General features: G+C 52.1%; 1 protein-coding gene across 2 annotated transcripts; it reads right to left on the bottom strand.

Moving 5' to 3' along the window:
• Nucleotides 1-1,089: 1,089 nt before the first annotated feature.
• On the bottom strand, nt 1,090-12,821 carry LOC136300631 (tumor necrosis factor receptor superfamily member 18-like). Of its 2 annotated transcripts, XM_066203132.1 has the most exons (6): nt 12,036-12,806; nt 10,276-10,410; nt 8,688-8,775; nt 7,471-7,559; nt 6,189-6,332; nt 1,090-4,301 (listed from the first exon to the last, which is right to left on the bottom strand). In XM_066203132.1, exons 1-6 carry the CDS (start codon nt 12,181-12,183, stop codon nt 4,159-4,161), a joined length of 747 nt encoding a protein of 248 aa, XP_066059229.1. In that variant the 5' UTR covers nt 12,184-12,806; the 3' UTR covers nt 1,090-4,158. The 2 variants fall into 2 exon arrangements, with proteins under 2 accessions (XP_066059229.1, XP_066059228.1); XM_066203131.1 differs by lacking the exons at nt 1,090-4,301; nt 6,189-6,332 and having other exon boundaries at nt 6,663-7,559; nt 12,036-12,287; nt 12,324-12,821.
• Between the last annotated feature and the right edge of the window lie 1,318 nt (nt 12,822-14,139).

Below are 14,139 nucleotides of genomic sequence, written 5' to 3'. Positions count from 1 at the left end.
TTTAATCCTGGCTCAGTAAGTCCAGGTTTGGAATTTTGATCCCGGCTCAGCAAGTCCAGGTTTGGCGCCCGAATCCCTCCCGAGCGCGAGGAAAGGAGAAAATGAAAATGTGGAATTTCGGGGTGTCGTGGGTTGGGAAAAAGCTGATTTTGGGGTGTTGTGGGTCAAGAAAAAGCTGATTTTTGGGGCGGTTTAGGGGATCCGGTGTGATTTGGGTGATTTTTGGGGCGGTTTAGGGGATCCGGTGTGATTTGGGTGATTTTTGGGGCGGTTTAGGGGATCCGGTGTGATCTGGGTGATTTTTGGGGCGGTTTAGGGGATCCGGTGTGATCTGGGTGATTTTTGGGGCGGTTTAGGGGATCCGGTGTGATCTGGGTGATTTTTGGGGCGGTTTAGGGGATCCGGTGTGATCTGGGTGATTTTTGGGGCGGTTTAGGGGATCCGGTGTGATCTGGGTGATTTTTGGGGCGGTTTAGGGGATCCGGTGTGATCTGGGTGATTTTTGGGGCGGTTTAGGGGATCCGGTGTGATCTGGGTGATTTTTGGGGCGGTTTAGGGGATCCGGTGTGATCTGGGTGATTTTTGGGGCAGGTTAGGGGATCCGGTGTGATCTGGGTGATTTTTGGGGCGGTTTAGGGGATCTGGTGTGATTTGGGTGATTTTTGGGGCGGTTTAGGGGATCTGGTGTGATCTGGGTGATTTTTGGGGCGGTTTAGGAGATCCGGTGTGATCTGGGTGATTTCTGGGGCGGTTTAGGGGATCCGGTGTGATTTGGGTGATTTTTGGGGCGGTTTAGGGGATCTGGTGTGATTTGGGTGATTTTTGGGGCGGTTTAGGAGATTTTGGGGGTGATTTAGAACTGGGACAATAAATTAAAACCCTTCTTGGGGTTTTCCCTGGAATTTTGCCCTCGGGAAGAACTGGGACAATGAATTCCAACCGTTTTGAGGGTTTTTCTCTGGAATTCTGCCCTGTGGAAGAACTGGGACAATGAATTCCAACCGTTTCCTGGGGTTTTTCTCTGGAATTCTGCCTTCCAGAAGAACTGGGACAATGAATTCCAACTGTTTTGAGGGTTTTTCTCTGGAATTCTGCCTTCCAGAAGAACTGGGACAATAAATTAAAACCATTCCCGGGCTTTTTCCTGGAATTCTGCCCTCGGGAAGAACTGGGACAATAAATTAAAACCATTCCCAGGGTTTTTCCTGGAATTCTGCCCTCGGGAAGAACTGGGACAATGAATTAAAACCATTCCCGGGGTTTTTCCTGGAAGAACTGGGAATTCCCAATGAATTCAAACCATTCTGGGGTTTTTTTTTTTCCTCTGGAATTTTCCCTCTGGAAGAACCGGGACAATGAATCAAAACCGCTCTTGGGCTTTTTTCCCGGAATTTTCCCTCTGGAAGAAGCGGGAATTCCGGCCCCTGCTGGACTCTCTGGTCCCCTGTGGGCATCTTACCAGTCAGTGCTGGATTTTGTGTCTCGGCTCTAACACTGTCTGGTAACGATGTTCAAAGGGTGACCCCAAACCACCCCGGCCCCAAATCCCAACCGCGGCTCCGCTCTTCCAAAGGGTAAGGACGGATTTGGGGGGAAAAGGGAAGGAAAACGGAGATTTCTGTGGGAAATAAAAGGGTAGGGACGGATTTGGGGGAGAAACGGGGAGGAAAACGGAGATTTCTGTGGGAAGTAAAGAACAAGGACGGATTTTTTTGGAGGAAAAGGGGAAGGAGAACGGAAATTTGTGTGGGAAATAAAGGGTAAGGATGGATTTTGGGGAAAGAAAATGGAAATTTGTGTCGGAAATAAAGGGTAAGGATGGATTTTGGGGAAAGAAAATGGAAATTTGTGTCGGAAATAAAAGAGTTTGGTTTTTTTTCCTAATTCCCAAGGGGGTTTTTTCCCAATCCCAAAGGTTTTTTTCCCCCCAATTCCTCAACATCTCCTGAACTTCCAACCGTGCCACCCCGCCTTGATCCAGGTGGGTTCATTCCTCTTTGGAATTCCTTTGGAAAACTGGGAATTCCAGCCAGGCTTTGTTCACCTTTCAGGACCTCCCCGGTCAGAATTCCCCAAATTTGGGGTTTTTCACCTCGATTTCTCTGCAGGGCATGAGAATTCCGGTCAGAATTCCCGAGTTCAGATCCAGCCTCAGCCAGGGGATCCCAGAATTCCAGGATCCGAATCCAAGGAATTCCCAATTCCCAATCCCTGCCCCAGCCAGGAATTCCACGGCACCTCCCAGGGCTGGGAATTCCTCCCTGAGAGCCCCGTCCCGGATTTAATTTCCTTTTCCATCCCAAAATTCCTCCCGATTCCCCTTTTCCACGGCGAAATTTTAAATCCTTTTATTCCCCCCCTTGCTTTGCATTAAACCAGGCCTAAAATTCCTTCCTAAAATTCCAGGACAACGCAGGAAAATCAGGGAAAAAAACCCCCCAAAACTCGAATTAATTGGTTAATAATTAAAAATAATTCCCATTAACAACGTGGAGAGTTTGGAAGGAGCTGCCCCGGCTGTTGGGATTCCCAGGAAAAGCAGGAAATGAAGGAGCAGAGCGGTGATTAATTAATTAATGGAGATGTTAATGAGTAACCGTTAATGAGTAACCGCTCCGGGAGGGCCCCGGGGAGAGGAAATGGGGGAGAGAAATTCCCCAAATTGGAATTTTAAATCCTCGGGGTTGGGGCCCAAAGTGCCCCTCTGGGAACTTGGAATTGGGGGGGGGAAAATCCCCAAAAAAATTTAAAAAAGGAGAAAATTCCAATTGGGAAAAATAAAAATAAAATGGAGACAGAAAAATCCCAGAAAATCCCAAATAAAGGAGAATCCCAAATAAAGGAAAAAAATCCCATCCCAGAACCAGGAAAAACCCGTAAAAATTCCCTTTTTTCCTCTGGGAATTTGGAACTGGGGAAAGAAATCCTTCCCCAAAAAAGGAGAAAATTCCAATGGGAAAAAACCCCAGAAACAGAAAAATCCCAAATAAAGGAAAAATCCCATCCCAGAACCAGGAAAAAGCAACAACAAATTCCCTTTTCCATCTGATTTTCCCCGCCCTTAAATCCCCCTCACTGGATTTTGGGGCGATTTAGGAGATTTTTGGGACAGAATCCCAACATTTTTTGCCTCAACGAGGTGAACTTCTGGCTCCAGAACATCCCGAATTTCCCAGGAGCTGCTCCAGAGGGATTGGAAGGCAAATCCTCCCAAATCTCCCCAATCCCTTCCCCAACCAAACAGGGGAAAAAAAAAATCAGAATTTCCATCATTTTCCCGCCTCTAAAAACCAAACAGGAGGAATTCCAGATTTCCTTGGAATTTTCCAATGCTGGATGTGGGGGGGAAAAAAACCAATAAATTCGGAAGAAATGGAATTCTCTGGAATTTCCTGCAGATTGTTGTTTTACCAGGCAAAGTTAGATCTGCGTTTGTCTGTCTAATACTGTCTGGTAATGCCGCCAATCGCACGGGCGGCCGCCTCAGAGGGGCAAAAATCCCGGGAAAAATGCCCCGCAATGGAAGAATTCCCGGAGTTCCACAGCTGGGATTTATTGGGGCGGGGTTAGGGACTTTTTTTTTTTTTTGTGGGGAAAAATGGAGGAAAAAAGCCCCAAAATCTTTGATTTTATTGGGAAAAAAAAAATCGATCTATTTTGGAATTAATTTGAGGGATTTTAGGGACTTTTGTCCTGGCAGGAATCTGGGAACAATTCCCTGGAGAGGAAGAATTCCCGGAGTTTCACAGCTGGAATTCGTTCAGGGGATTTTTTGAGGGTTTTTTTTGTGGCAAAAATCCGGGGAAATGGCGCAAAAATCCTTGATTTTATCAGAAATATCAATCAATTTCGGTGTTAATTTGAGCGACTTTAGGAAATTTTTTCCCCCAGGATTTTTTTTTTTCCTCTCCCAGGATTTTTGGCATTACCAACCCCAGCAGGATTTTATCCCAATTTTCCATTTTTTATCCCCAAAATCCCCAATTTTTTTTTTTTGGGGGGGGGGGGAAAAAACCACCCCAAACCCGCCCTAAATCCGCTCTTCTTCTTACGGAAAAACGACGCTTCACGCCCCATCCCAATCCCAATCCCAATCCCAATCCCAATCCCGGTTTTTTTATTTGTTGGGGTTTTTGGGGGGTTTTTTGGGAATCGCCGTTATCGGAGCTCGCTGTAAACTTTGAGGGAGAGCACGGACAGTTTTTCCTCGGCGCTTTTGTCGCCGTGTTCCTCCTCCGGGAATTGGATGCTCCGGGATTCCTCCCCCAGGATCAGCCGAGGAGGGAAATTGGATCCCAAATCTGTGACTGGGCGGGGGAAAAAAAAAAAAAAAAAAAAAAAAAAAGGGAAAAAAATCAGCCAAAAAAATTCCTGAAATTCCCGTTTAAAAAATTTCAATTTCAACTTCAAGCCCGGCTTCCAAATCAGCCGGGAGAGGTTGAAATTCCTCGGAAATTCCGCTGAAATTTCGATTAAAAATCGAGGGATTCCTGAAACCCCCCCCATCAGGATTTTCCAGAAACTTCCGGGTCCTTTTCCCGTTCTGGGATCAGGGCATTACGGGACGGGATTTGGCAGGGATTTTGGGATGATCGCATCCATGGGCAGGGACATTTCCCGTTATCCCAAACTGCTCCAAGGACAATTCCAGGGATGGGCCAACCTGTGCTGGCACCTTCCCACCATCCCGGGCAGGAATCCCCAAATCCCCGAATCCCCGAATCCCCGAATCCTCGAATCCCCGAATCCCCGAATCCTCGAATCCCCGAATCCCCGAATCCCCGAATCCTCGAATCCCCGAATCCCCGAATCCCCGAATCCCCGAATCCCCGAATCCTCGAATCCCCGAATCCCCGAATCCCCGAATCCCTTTTGGCAGGAATGTTGGCCTGGATGATCGGTTATTCCAGGAACCCAAATCCCCCAAATCCCAGAGAAAATCTGGATTTATTTTTTTTTTTCCCCCCTGGAATCCCATCCTTTATCCCATCCCTTTGGAGCTCCCCGGAATCCTAGAGAAAACTCGGATTCCTCCCTGGAATTCCAGAGAAAAACCCGGATTCTTCCCTGGAATTCCATCCCTTTGGAGCTCCTCCGGAATCCCAGAGAAAACCCGGATTCCTCCCCGGAATTCCAGAGAAAACTCGGATTCCTCCCTGGAATTCCAGAGAAAAACCCGGATTCCTCCCTGGAATTCCAGAGAAAACCCGGATTCCTCCCCGGAATTCCATCCCTTTGGAGCGCCCCCGGAATCCCAGGGAAAACCCGGATTCCTCCCTGGAATTCCAGAGAAAAACCAGGAATTCCTCCCCGGAATTCCATCCCTTTGGAGCTCCTCCGGAATTCCAGAGAAAACCCGGATTCCTCCCTGGAATCCCAGAGAAAACCCGGATTCTTCCCTGGAATTCCATCCCTTTGGAGCTCCCCCGGAATCCCAGGGAAAACCCGGATTCCTCCCTGGAATTCCAGAGAAAACCCGGATTCCTCCCCGGAATCCCAGAGAAAAACCCGGATTCCTCCCTGGAATCCCAGAGAAAACCCGGATTCCTCCCCGGAATTCCATCCCTTTGGAGCTCCCCGGAATTCCAGAGAAAAACCCGGATTCCTCCCCGGAATTCCAGAGAAAAACCCGGATTCCTCCCTGGAATTCCAGAGAAAACCCGGATTCCTCCCTGGAATCCCAGAGAAAACCCGGATTCTTCCCTGGAATTCCATCCCTTTGGAGCTCCCCCGGAATCCCAGGGAAAACCCGGATTCCTCCCTGGAATTCCAGAGAAAACCCGGATTCCTCCCCGGAATCCCAGAGAAAACCCGGATTCCTCCCCGGAATTCCATCCCTTTGGAGCTCCCCGGAATTCCAGGGAAAACCCGGATTCCTCCCTGGAATTCCATCCCTTTGGAGCTCCCCGGAATCCCAGAGAAAACCCGGATTCCTCCCTGGAATTCCAGAGAAAACCCGGATTCCTCCCCGGAATTCCAGAGAAAACCCGGATTCCTCCCCGGAATTCCAGAGAAAACCCGGATTCCTCCCTGGAATTCCAGAGAAAACCCGGATTCCTCCCCGGAATTCCAGGGAAAACCCGGATTCCTCCCCGGAATCCCAGAGAAAACCCGGATTCCTCCCCGGAATTCCAGGGAAAACCCGGATTCCTCCCTGGAATTCCGCCGTCCCTGCGGAGCCGCCGGACCTGCGGGTGGGAATTTCTTCTCCCTGCGGAGGCTCCAGAGGCCGAGGTGCAGCAGCAGCGTCAGCAGGAGCAGCACGAACACGGCCGCGGCCGTCAGCACGGCCAGCACCGTGCTGGAGCCCCACCGCAGGGCAAGGAACCCCCCTGCAATTAACGCGAGAATTAATTAGGAGTCGTTCATTAGAGTGATTAGTTAGTAATAGTTATTAATGAGAAAGGAATCCGGCCGTCAGCACGGCCAGCACCGTGCTGGAGCCCCACCGCAGGGCAAGGAACCCCCCTGCAATTAACGCGAGAATTAATTAGGAGTCGTTCATTAGAGTGATTAGTTAGTAACAGTTATTAATGAGAAAGGAATCCGGCCGTCAGCACGGCCAGCACCGTGCTGGAGCCCCACCGCAGGGCAAGGAACCCCCCTGCAATTAACGCGAGAATTAATTAGGAGTCGTTCATTAGAGTGATTAGTTAGTAATAGTTATTAATGAGAAAGGAATCCGGCCGTCAGCACGGCCAGCACCGTGCTGGAGCCCCACCGCAGGGCAAGGAACCCCCCTGCAATTAACGCGAGAATTAATTAGGAGTCGTTCATTAGAATGGGAGAATTAATAGTTATTAATTAGAAAGAATTGATTAGGAATTGTTCATTAGAAAGGGATGATTAATAGTAATAATTAGGAATTCGAAAGGATTTCTGGGACTGGGGGTTTGGTTCCGGGGGAGTTTTGGGCTGGGGGTTTGGGGGGTTCTGCGGGGAACAGGGAAGGTGGGAGAGGGGATGGTGGGAACGGGGAAAACCGGGCAAAGGGGGAAAAAGGGGGAAAAGGGAAAGGGAAAGGGAAAGGGAAAGGGGAAAGGGAAAAGGAAAAAGGAAAAAGGGAAAAGGGAAAAGGGAAAGGGGAAAAGGGAAAAGGGAAAGGGAAAGGGAAAGGGAAAGGGAAAGGGAAAGGGGAAAAGGGAAAAGGGAAAGGGAAAGGGAAAAGGGAAAAGGGAAAGGGAAAGGGAAAGGGGAAAGGGAAAAGGGAAAGGGAAAGGGAAAGGGAAAAGGGAAAGGGAAAGGGGAAATTTCCCGGGATTTGGTGATGGAAAAGGGAATTCCCCGGGATGTGGTCATGGAGAAGGGATTCCCCAGGATCTGGTGGTGGAGAAGGGATTCCCCGGGATGTGGTGATGGAGAAGGGATTCCCCGGGATGTGGTGATGGAGAAGGGATTCCCCGGGATCTGGTGGCGAAGGGATTCCCGGGATGTGGTCATGGAAAGGGGATCCCCGGGATGCGGCCGTACCTGCCTCCAGGGCCCTCAGCGGGAGGCTGCACAGGGCGTTGTGGGTGCTGTTGCCGGCCCGCAGGGTGATGAAGCCGCCGCTCTCGCAGCTGGAAGGAGCCGCCCGGGGGGTTTGCCCACCGCTCCCCCCGGCCCCTCCCCCGGCCCCTCCCTCGGCCCCTCCCCCGGCCCCTCCCCCGGCCCCTCCCCCGGCCCCTCCCCCGGCCCCTCCCCCGGCCCCTCCCCGCGGCCCCTCCCCCGGCCCCTCCCCGCGGCCCCTCCCCCGGCCCCTCCCCCGGCCCCTCCCCGCGGCCCCTCCCCCGGCCCCTCCCCCGGCCCCTCCCTCGGCCCCTCCCTCGGCCCCTCCCCCGGCCCCTCCCCGCGGCCCCTCCCCCGGCCCCTCCCCCGGCCCCTCCCCCGGCCCCTCCCCCGGCCCCTCCCCGCGGGTTTAAACTGGGAGCTGGGCTTAGGCTCGGCCTGGAGATTGAGCTCTTGCCTAATTAAAGAATTCATTAATTGAGCTCATGCCGGTCACCCTGGACTCAGCCTGATTTTTTGACGGCAGTATTGAGTAATGCCGTTGCCATTTAAATATCGATTTATTATTATTATTAAATTATTCTTATTTTTGTTCCGTATTTCAAAGGAGGGTAATAAAAATCCCCCCAGCCTGTTGTTATTATTATTATTGTTATTATTAATAATAATATTAGTGATAATAATTCCTATTTTCAAATAAAGGGAATATCAATAAACCCATACTCTCCATTCTGAGTATTATTAATATTGTTATTATCTCTATTTTCAAAGGAGGAAAACACATCCTTAATAATAATTGTTAGTTATTAATAGTGATTGCTTTGATAGCAATTATTGGATTATTATTATTATTATTATTATTATTTATGATTAATATTATTATTACTATTTTCAAACGAGGGGAGTATCAATGAACCCACAGTCCATTCTTATCCTTAGTATTAGTATTATTCTTACTATTATTAATATTATTAATATTATTATTATTTCTATTTTCCTTAACAATAGAAATTATTTATTAGTGATTAATTATCAGCTATTTATTATTATTATTTCTATTTTCAAAGAAGGTAAACGCATTCTTAGCAAGACTTACTAATTATTAATGGGGCGCCGCTATGAATTGTTTATGATTTAACTGTGAGCATTGACACATTCCCTCATTAATCATTGATTATTAACAATTAACGCCGCCGTACTTGGTCCATTTGTGGCACGAGCTGTTCTTGGTGCTGGAGTAGGAGCCGTTCCCGCAGCGCCTGCACTCGAACTGGTAATGGGTGATTCCTGCCGGGGGACGGGGGGCACGGCTCAGACGCCGCTCCTGAGACCCCGAAATCCCGAAATCCTGAGACCCCGAAATCCCGAAATCCTGAGACCCCAAAATCCTGAGACCCCGAATTCCTGAAATCCCAAACTCCTGAGACCCCAAAATCCTGAAATGCCAAAATCCTGAGACCCCAAAATCCCGAAATCCCGAAATCCTGAGACCCCAAAATCCTGAAACCCCGAAATCCTGAGACCCCAAAATCCTGAAACCCCGAAATCCTGAGACCCCAAAATCCTGAAACCCCGAAATCCTGAGACCCCGAAATCCTGAAACCCCAAAATCCTGACACCCCAAAATCCCGAAACCCCGAAATCCTGAGACCCCAAAATCCTGAAACCCCGAATTCCTGAGACCCCGAAATCCTGAGACCCCGAAATCCTGAGACCCCAAAATCCTGAGACCCCGAAATCCTGAAACCCCGAAATCCTGAGACCCCGAAATCCTGAGACCCTGAAATCCTGAGACCCCGAATTCCTGAAATCCCAAACTCCTGAGACCCCAAAATCCTGAAATGCCAAAATCCTGAGACCCCAAAATCCCGAGACCCCAAATTCCTGAAATCCCCAAATCCCGAGACCCCGCATTCCTGAACAGGCTGCGGGAGCACAGCGGGGGCTGGGCCTGTTCCCTGCCTTGTTCCCAATTCCCTGTTCCCAATCACACGTTCCTGAGCCGACTGAGGCAGCACAGCTGGGGCAGCTCCTGTTCCCAATCCCGGCCCCGTTCCCAGTCCCAAAATCCTGAACAGACTGAGGCCTCTTCCCTGCCCCGTTCCCATTCCCAATCCCATTCCCCATCCTGTGGGGCTCCCATTCCCATTCCCATTCCCAATCCCATTCCCATTTCCACCCCGTTCCCAGTCCCGTTCCCATCCCATTACCGCTCCGGTGGGGCTCCCATATCCCATATCCCATATCCCATATCCCATATCCCATAGCCCATATCCCATATCCCATATCCCGTTCCCATTCCCATTCCCATTCCCACCCCGTTCCCAGCCCCGTTCCCACCCCATTACCGCTCCGGTGGGGTTCCCATTCCCATATCCCATATCCCATATCCCGTTCCCATTCCCATTCCCATTCCCACCCCGTTCCCAGCCCCGTTCCCACCCCATTACCGCTCCGGTGGGGCTCCCATTCCCATATCCCATATCCCATATCCCGTTCCCATTCCCATTCCCATTCCCATCCCGTTCCCAGTCCCGTTCCCATCCCATTACCGCTCCGGTGGGGCTCCCATTCCCATATCCCATATCCCATATCCCATATCCCATATCCCATATCCCATATCCCATATCCCATATCCCATATCCCATTCCCATTCCCACCCCGTTCCCAGCCCCGTTCCCACCCCATTACCGCTCCGGTGGGGCTCCCATATCCCATATCCCATATCCCGTTCCCGTTCCCATTCCCATTCCCACCCCGTTCCCATTCCCATTCCCATCCCGTTACCGCTCCGGTGGGGCTCCCAGCCCGGCGCACACTCGGGCTGCCTCAGGCAGACGTGGCAGTTCTCGTCACCGCAGCCGCTCCCTTCGGGACATCGGCAGTCGTGGTCCGAAACCTCCGGGCAGGGGCTGGGGTTTTCTGTGCCAAGGAAAGGGTTAAAGCTCCCCTTCCAAGGGGATTCCCCTTCCAAAGGGATTCCCCTTCCAAAGGGATTCCCCTCCCAAGGAGATTCCCCTTCCAAGGGGATTCCCCTTCCAAAGGGATTCCCCTTCCAAAGGGATTCCCCTTCCAAAGGGATTCCCCTCCCAAGGAGATTCCCCTTCCTGTGGGGAAAAGGTTGGGAAAAGGAGAGCAGGGAGTGGCTGAGGAGCAGACACGGGGAAGGGTCTGGAGCAAAGGGATCCCCAAAATTGTCCCTCCTATTCCCGGGGAACGGGATCTCTCCTGGGAAAAGGGATCCCCAAATTGTCCCTCCTAGTCCCGGGGAAAGGGATCTCTCCTGGGAAAAGGGATCCCCAAATTGTCCCTCCTATTCCCGGGAACGGGATCTCTCCTGGGAAAAGGGATCCCCAAATTGTCCCTCCTAGTCCCGGGGAACGGGATCTCTCCTGGGAAAAGGGATCCCAAATTGTCCCTCCTATTCCCGGGAACGGGATCTCTCCTGGGAAAAGGGATCCCCAAATTGTCCCTCCTATTCCCGGGGAACGGGATCTCTCCTGGGAAAAGGGATCCCCAAATTGTCCCTCCTAGTCCCGGGGAACGGGATCTCTCCTGGGAAAAGGGATCCCAAATTGTCCCTCCTATTCCCGGGGAACGGGATCTCTCCTGGGAAAAGGGATCCCAAATTGTCCCTCCTATTCCCGGGGAACGGGATCTCTCCTGGGAAAAGGGATCCCCAAATTGTCCCTCCTAGTCCCGGGGAACGGGATCTCTCCTGGGAAAAGGGATCCCAAATTGTCCCTCCTATTCCCGGGAACGGGATCTCTCCTGGGAAAAGGGATCCCAAATTGTCCCTCCTATTCCCGGGGAACGGGATCTCTCCCGGGAAAAGGGATCCCAAATTGTCCCTCCTAGTCCCGGGGAAAGGAGAGCCCCTTCCCAGCACGTTTTCCCGCAGTTACACGCGATTTACACGGAACTCACACGCAGCGTCCACGTCACTCACACGATTTGCACACAATCACCCGCAACTGCCAAAACCTCCACCAAGTTTACCCACAAGTTACACATTTACACCAAATTTACCCCAATGGACCCCCGTTTACACCCCATTTACACCAAATTTACACCCCATTTACCCCCATTTACACACACTCACACCCCATCTCCCCCATTTACCCCCATTTACACCCCATTTACCCCAATTTACACACAATTCACACCCCATTTACACACAATTGACACCGACTTTACACCAAATTTACCCCATTTACACCAAATCTCCCCCCATTTACCCCCATTTACTCCCCATTTACCCCCATTTACCCCCATTTACTCCCATTTACACCCCATTTACCCCCATTTACACACACTTACACCCCATTTACCCCCATTTACACCCCATTTACCCCCATTTACCCCCATTTACCCCCATTTACCCCCATTTACCCCCATTTACACACACACCCCATCTCCCCCCATCTCCCCCCATCTCCCCCCGTCTCCCCCCATCTCCCCCCGGGCCATACCAATTTCCCCCCCATGACCCCGAATTTCGCCCGTTTCCCCCCAGTTTCCCCATTTCCCCCGTTTCCGGCACTGACCTCCCTTCCACGGGCACGGCCGGCAGCACTTGGTGTCGCCGCCCCAGAGGCGCCGGCGCTCCCCGGCCCGGCACGGCACGGCCCGGCCCGGCCCGGCCCAGCGCAGGGACAGCAGCGCCAGCACCAGCCACGGCCGGGGGACACGCATGGCCCGCCTGCGGCGCTGCTCCTTGTCACCTCCCTGTGCTGGCGCTGTCACCCTGTGCTGGCACTGCCACCCCTGTGCTGGCACTGCCACCGGCTCCTTGTCACCTCCCTGTGCTGGCACTGCCACCGGCTCCTTGTCACCCTGTCCTGGCGCCGCCACCCCTGCCTGGCACTGTCACGCTGTGCTGGTAATGCCACCCTGTCCTGAAGCCACCAGCTCCCTGTCACCGCCCTGTCCTGGCACTGCCACCAGCTCCTTGTCACTGCTCTGTCCTGGCACTTCCACCGCTGCCTGCACTGCCACCAGCTCCCCGTCACGTCCCTGTCCCCATCACGTCTCTGTCCCCGTCACGTCCCTGTCCCCGTCACGTCCCTGTCCCCGCCGCCCACGAGCCCGCGGGGTTTTTGTGGCCGAGCTCTTCCTGGGGGTTTTTGGGGGCGGGGAGAAGCTTTGGGGTTAAAGGGCAGAGCTGGAGCGTCACAGGGGAGGGCCCGGGGCAGGGACAGGGAAACGGCGCTTGGGAGGGGGCCCAAATCCACCCCTCCATCCCTGAAACCCATCCCAAGCTTGCCCTAAACCCATCCCAACCTTTCCCTAAAACCCATCCCAACCTTTCCCTAAAACCCATCCCAATCCCCCTTTTTCCCCAAACCCATCCCAACCTTTCCCTGAATCCATCCCAACCTTTCCCTCATCCCAACCTTTCCTTCATCCCAACCTTTCCCTCATCCCAACCTTTCCCTCATCCCAACCTTTCCCAAACCCATCCCAACCTTTCCTTAGACCCATCCCAACCTATCCCCAAACCCATCCCAACCTTTCCCAAACCTCATCCCAACCTATCCCTAAAACCCATTCCAATCCCCCTTTTCCCCTAAAACCCATCCCAACCTTCCCCTGAATCCATCCCAACATTTACTCATCCCAACCTTCCCCCAAACCCCATCCCAACCTTTCCCTCATCCCAACCTTTCCCTCATCCCAACCTTTCCCTCATCCCAACCTTTCCCTCATCCCAACCTTTCCCAAACCCATCCCAACCTTTCCCTCATCCCAACCTTTCCCTCATCCCAACCTTTCCCAACCCCATCCCAACCTTTCCCAACCCCATCCCAACCTTTCCCAAACCCATCCCAACCTTTCCCAAACCCATCCCAACCTTCCCTTACCCCCACCCCACCCTGATCACTCCCAGCCGCTGCTTCTCACAGCCAGAACACAAAACTCGTCATTTCTCTCCATTTTTGGCCGTCGGGGATTTTTTCCTCTTTTTCCTTTTTTGGGTTTTTTTTTTTTTCCCCCTTTTGAGCCTCCCAGGCCCCATCAGGTGACGGAAATTTCCAGCCACAACCTCCGAGCTCAGCTCCTTTCCTGGAGCTCCGCAGCCGGCGTGTGACCTTTCAGAAATCGGAGGATTTATCTCCCTCTCTCATCTCTCGGGGGTTTTTTTTTTGTTTCGTTTCTCTTCTCGGCAGCTTCACCTGTGGCTGCTGACATTTCACCGCTCCCTCCTCGCCTCACCGGGGCCTCGGACGCCCAGATCACTTCCCACCCTAAAACAACCTCATCCCACGGAAAAATTCCCCCTCTTCGGGGTGCACAAGTGGGGACTCGGTGAGGAAAAGGCTGAAAAACCGGAGATTCCTCAGAAATTCCCGGGAGTTCAACCCACCAAACCCCCGAGATCCTTCCCAAAAACCCCACTGAGCACAGCCCGTGGAAAAATCCCCCTTTTTTCCCTTCCAAATTGGCGACTCCGCAAGAAAAATCCCAAAAAATCTGACATGGCCCAGAAATTCCCAGGAGTTCAATCCATCAAGATCCCGGGATCCTTCCCAAAAACCCGCCCAGCCTTGCCCGAGGAAAAAATTCCCTTTTACTTCCAGTTTGGCGACTCCACAAGGAGAATCCTAAAAAAGCCCCGACATTCCTCGGAAAGCTGGGTTTGGGGTGAGG

The sequence above is a fragment of the Chamaea fasciata genome, unplaced genomic scaffold, assembly GCF_029207755.1.
Source record: "Chamaea fasciata isolate MVZ Bird 193981 ecotype frontalis unplaced genomic scaffold, bChaFas1.0.hap1 SCAF_23, whole genome shotgun sequence".
In the NCBI taxonomy this organism is placed as follows: Eukaryota; Metazoa; Chordata; class Aves; order Passeriformes; family Sylviidae; genus Chamaea; species Chamaea fasciata.
Note: the sequence above shows the minus strand (reverse complement) of the source record. Positions and strands in the feature narration are given on the sequence as shown.

Bases quoted from the DNA above. Each gene is read 5' to 3' on its own strand.
- LOC136300631 (XM_066203131.1), bottom strand. From the start codon at position 12,183: ATGCGTGTCCCCCGGCCGTGGCTGGTGCTGGCGCTGCTGTCCCTGCGC. The intron at 10,411-12,035 runs GTCAGTGCCGGA...TCCTTGGCACAG, and splicing joins GCCGTGCCCGTGGAAGGGAG to AAAACCCCAGCCCCTGCCCG. The intron at 7,560-8,687 runs GTACGGCGGCGT...GGCTCCTTCCAG, and splicing joins TCGTGCCACAAATGGACCAA to CTGCGAGAGCGGCGGCTTCA.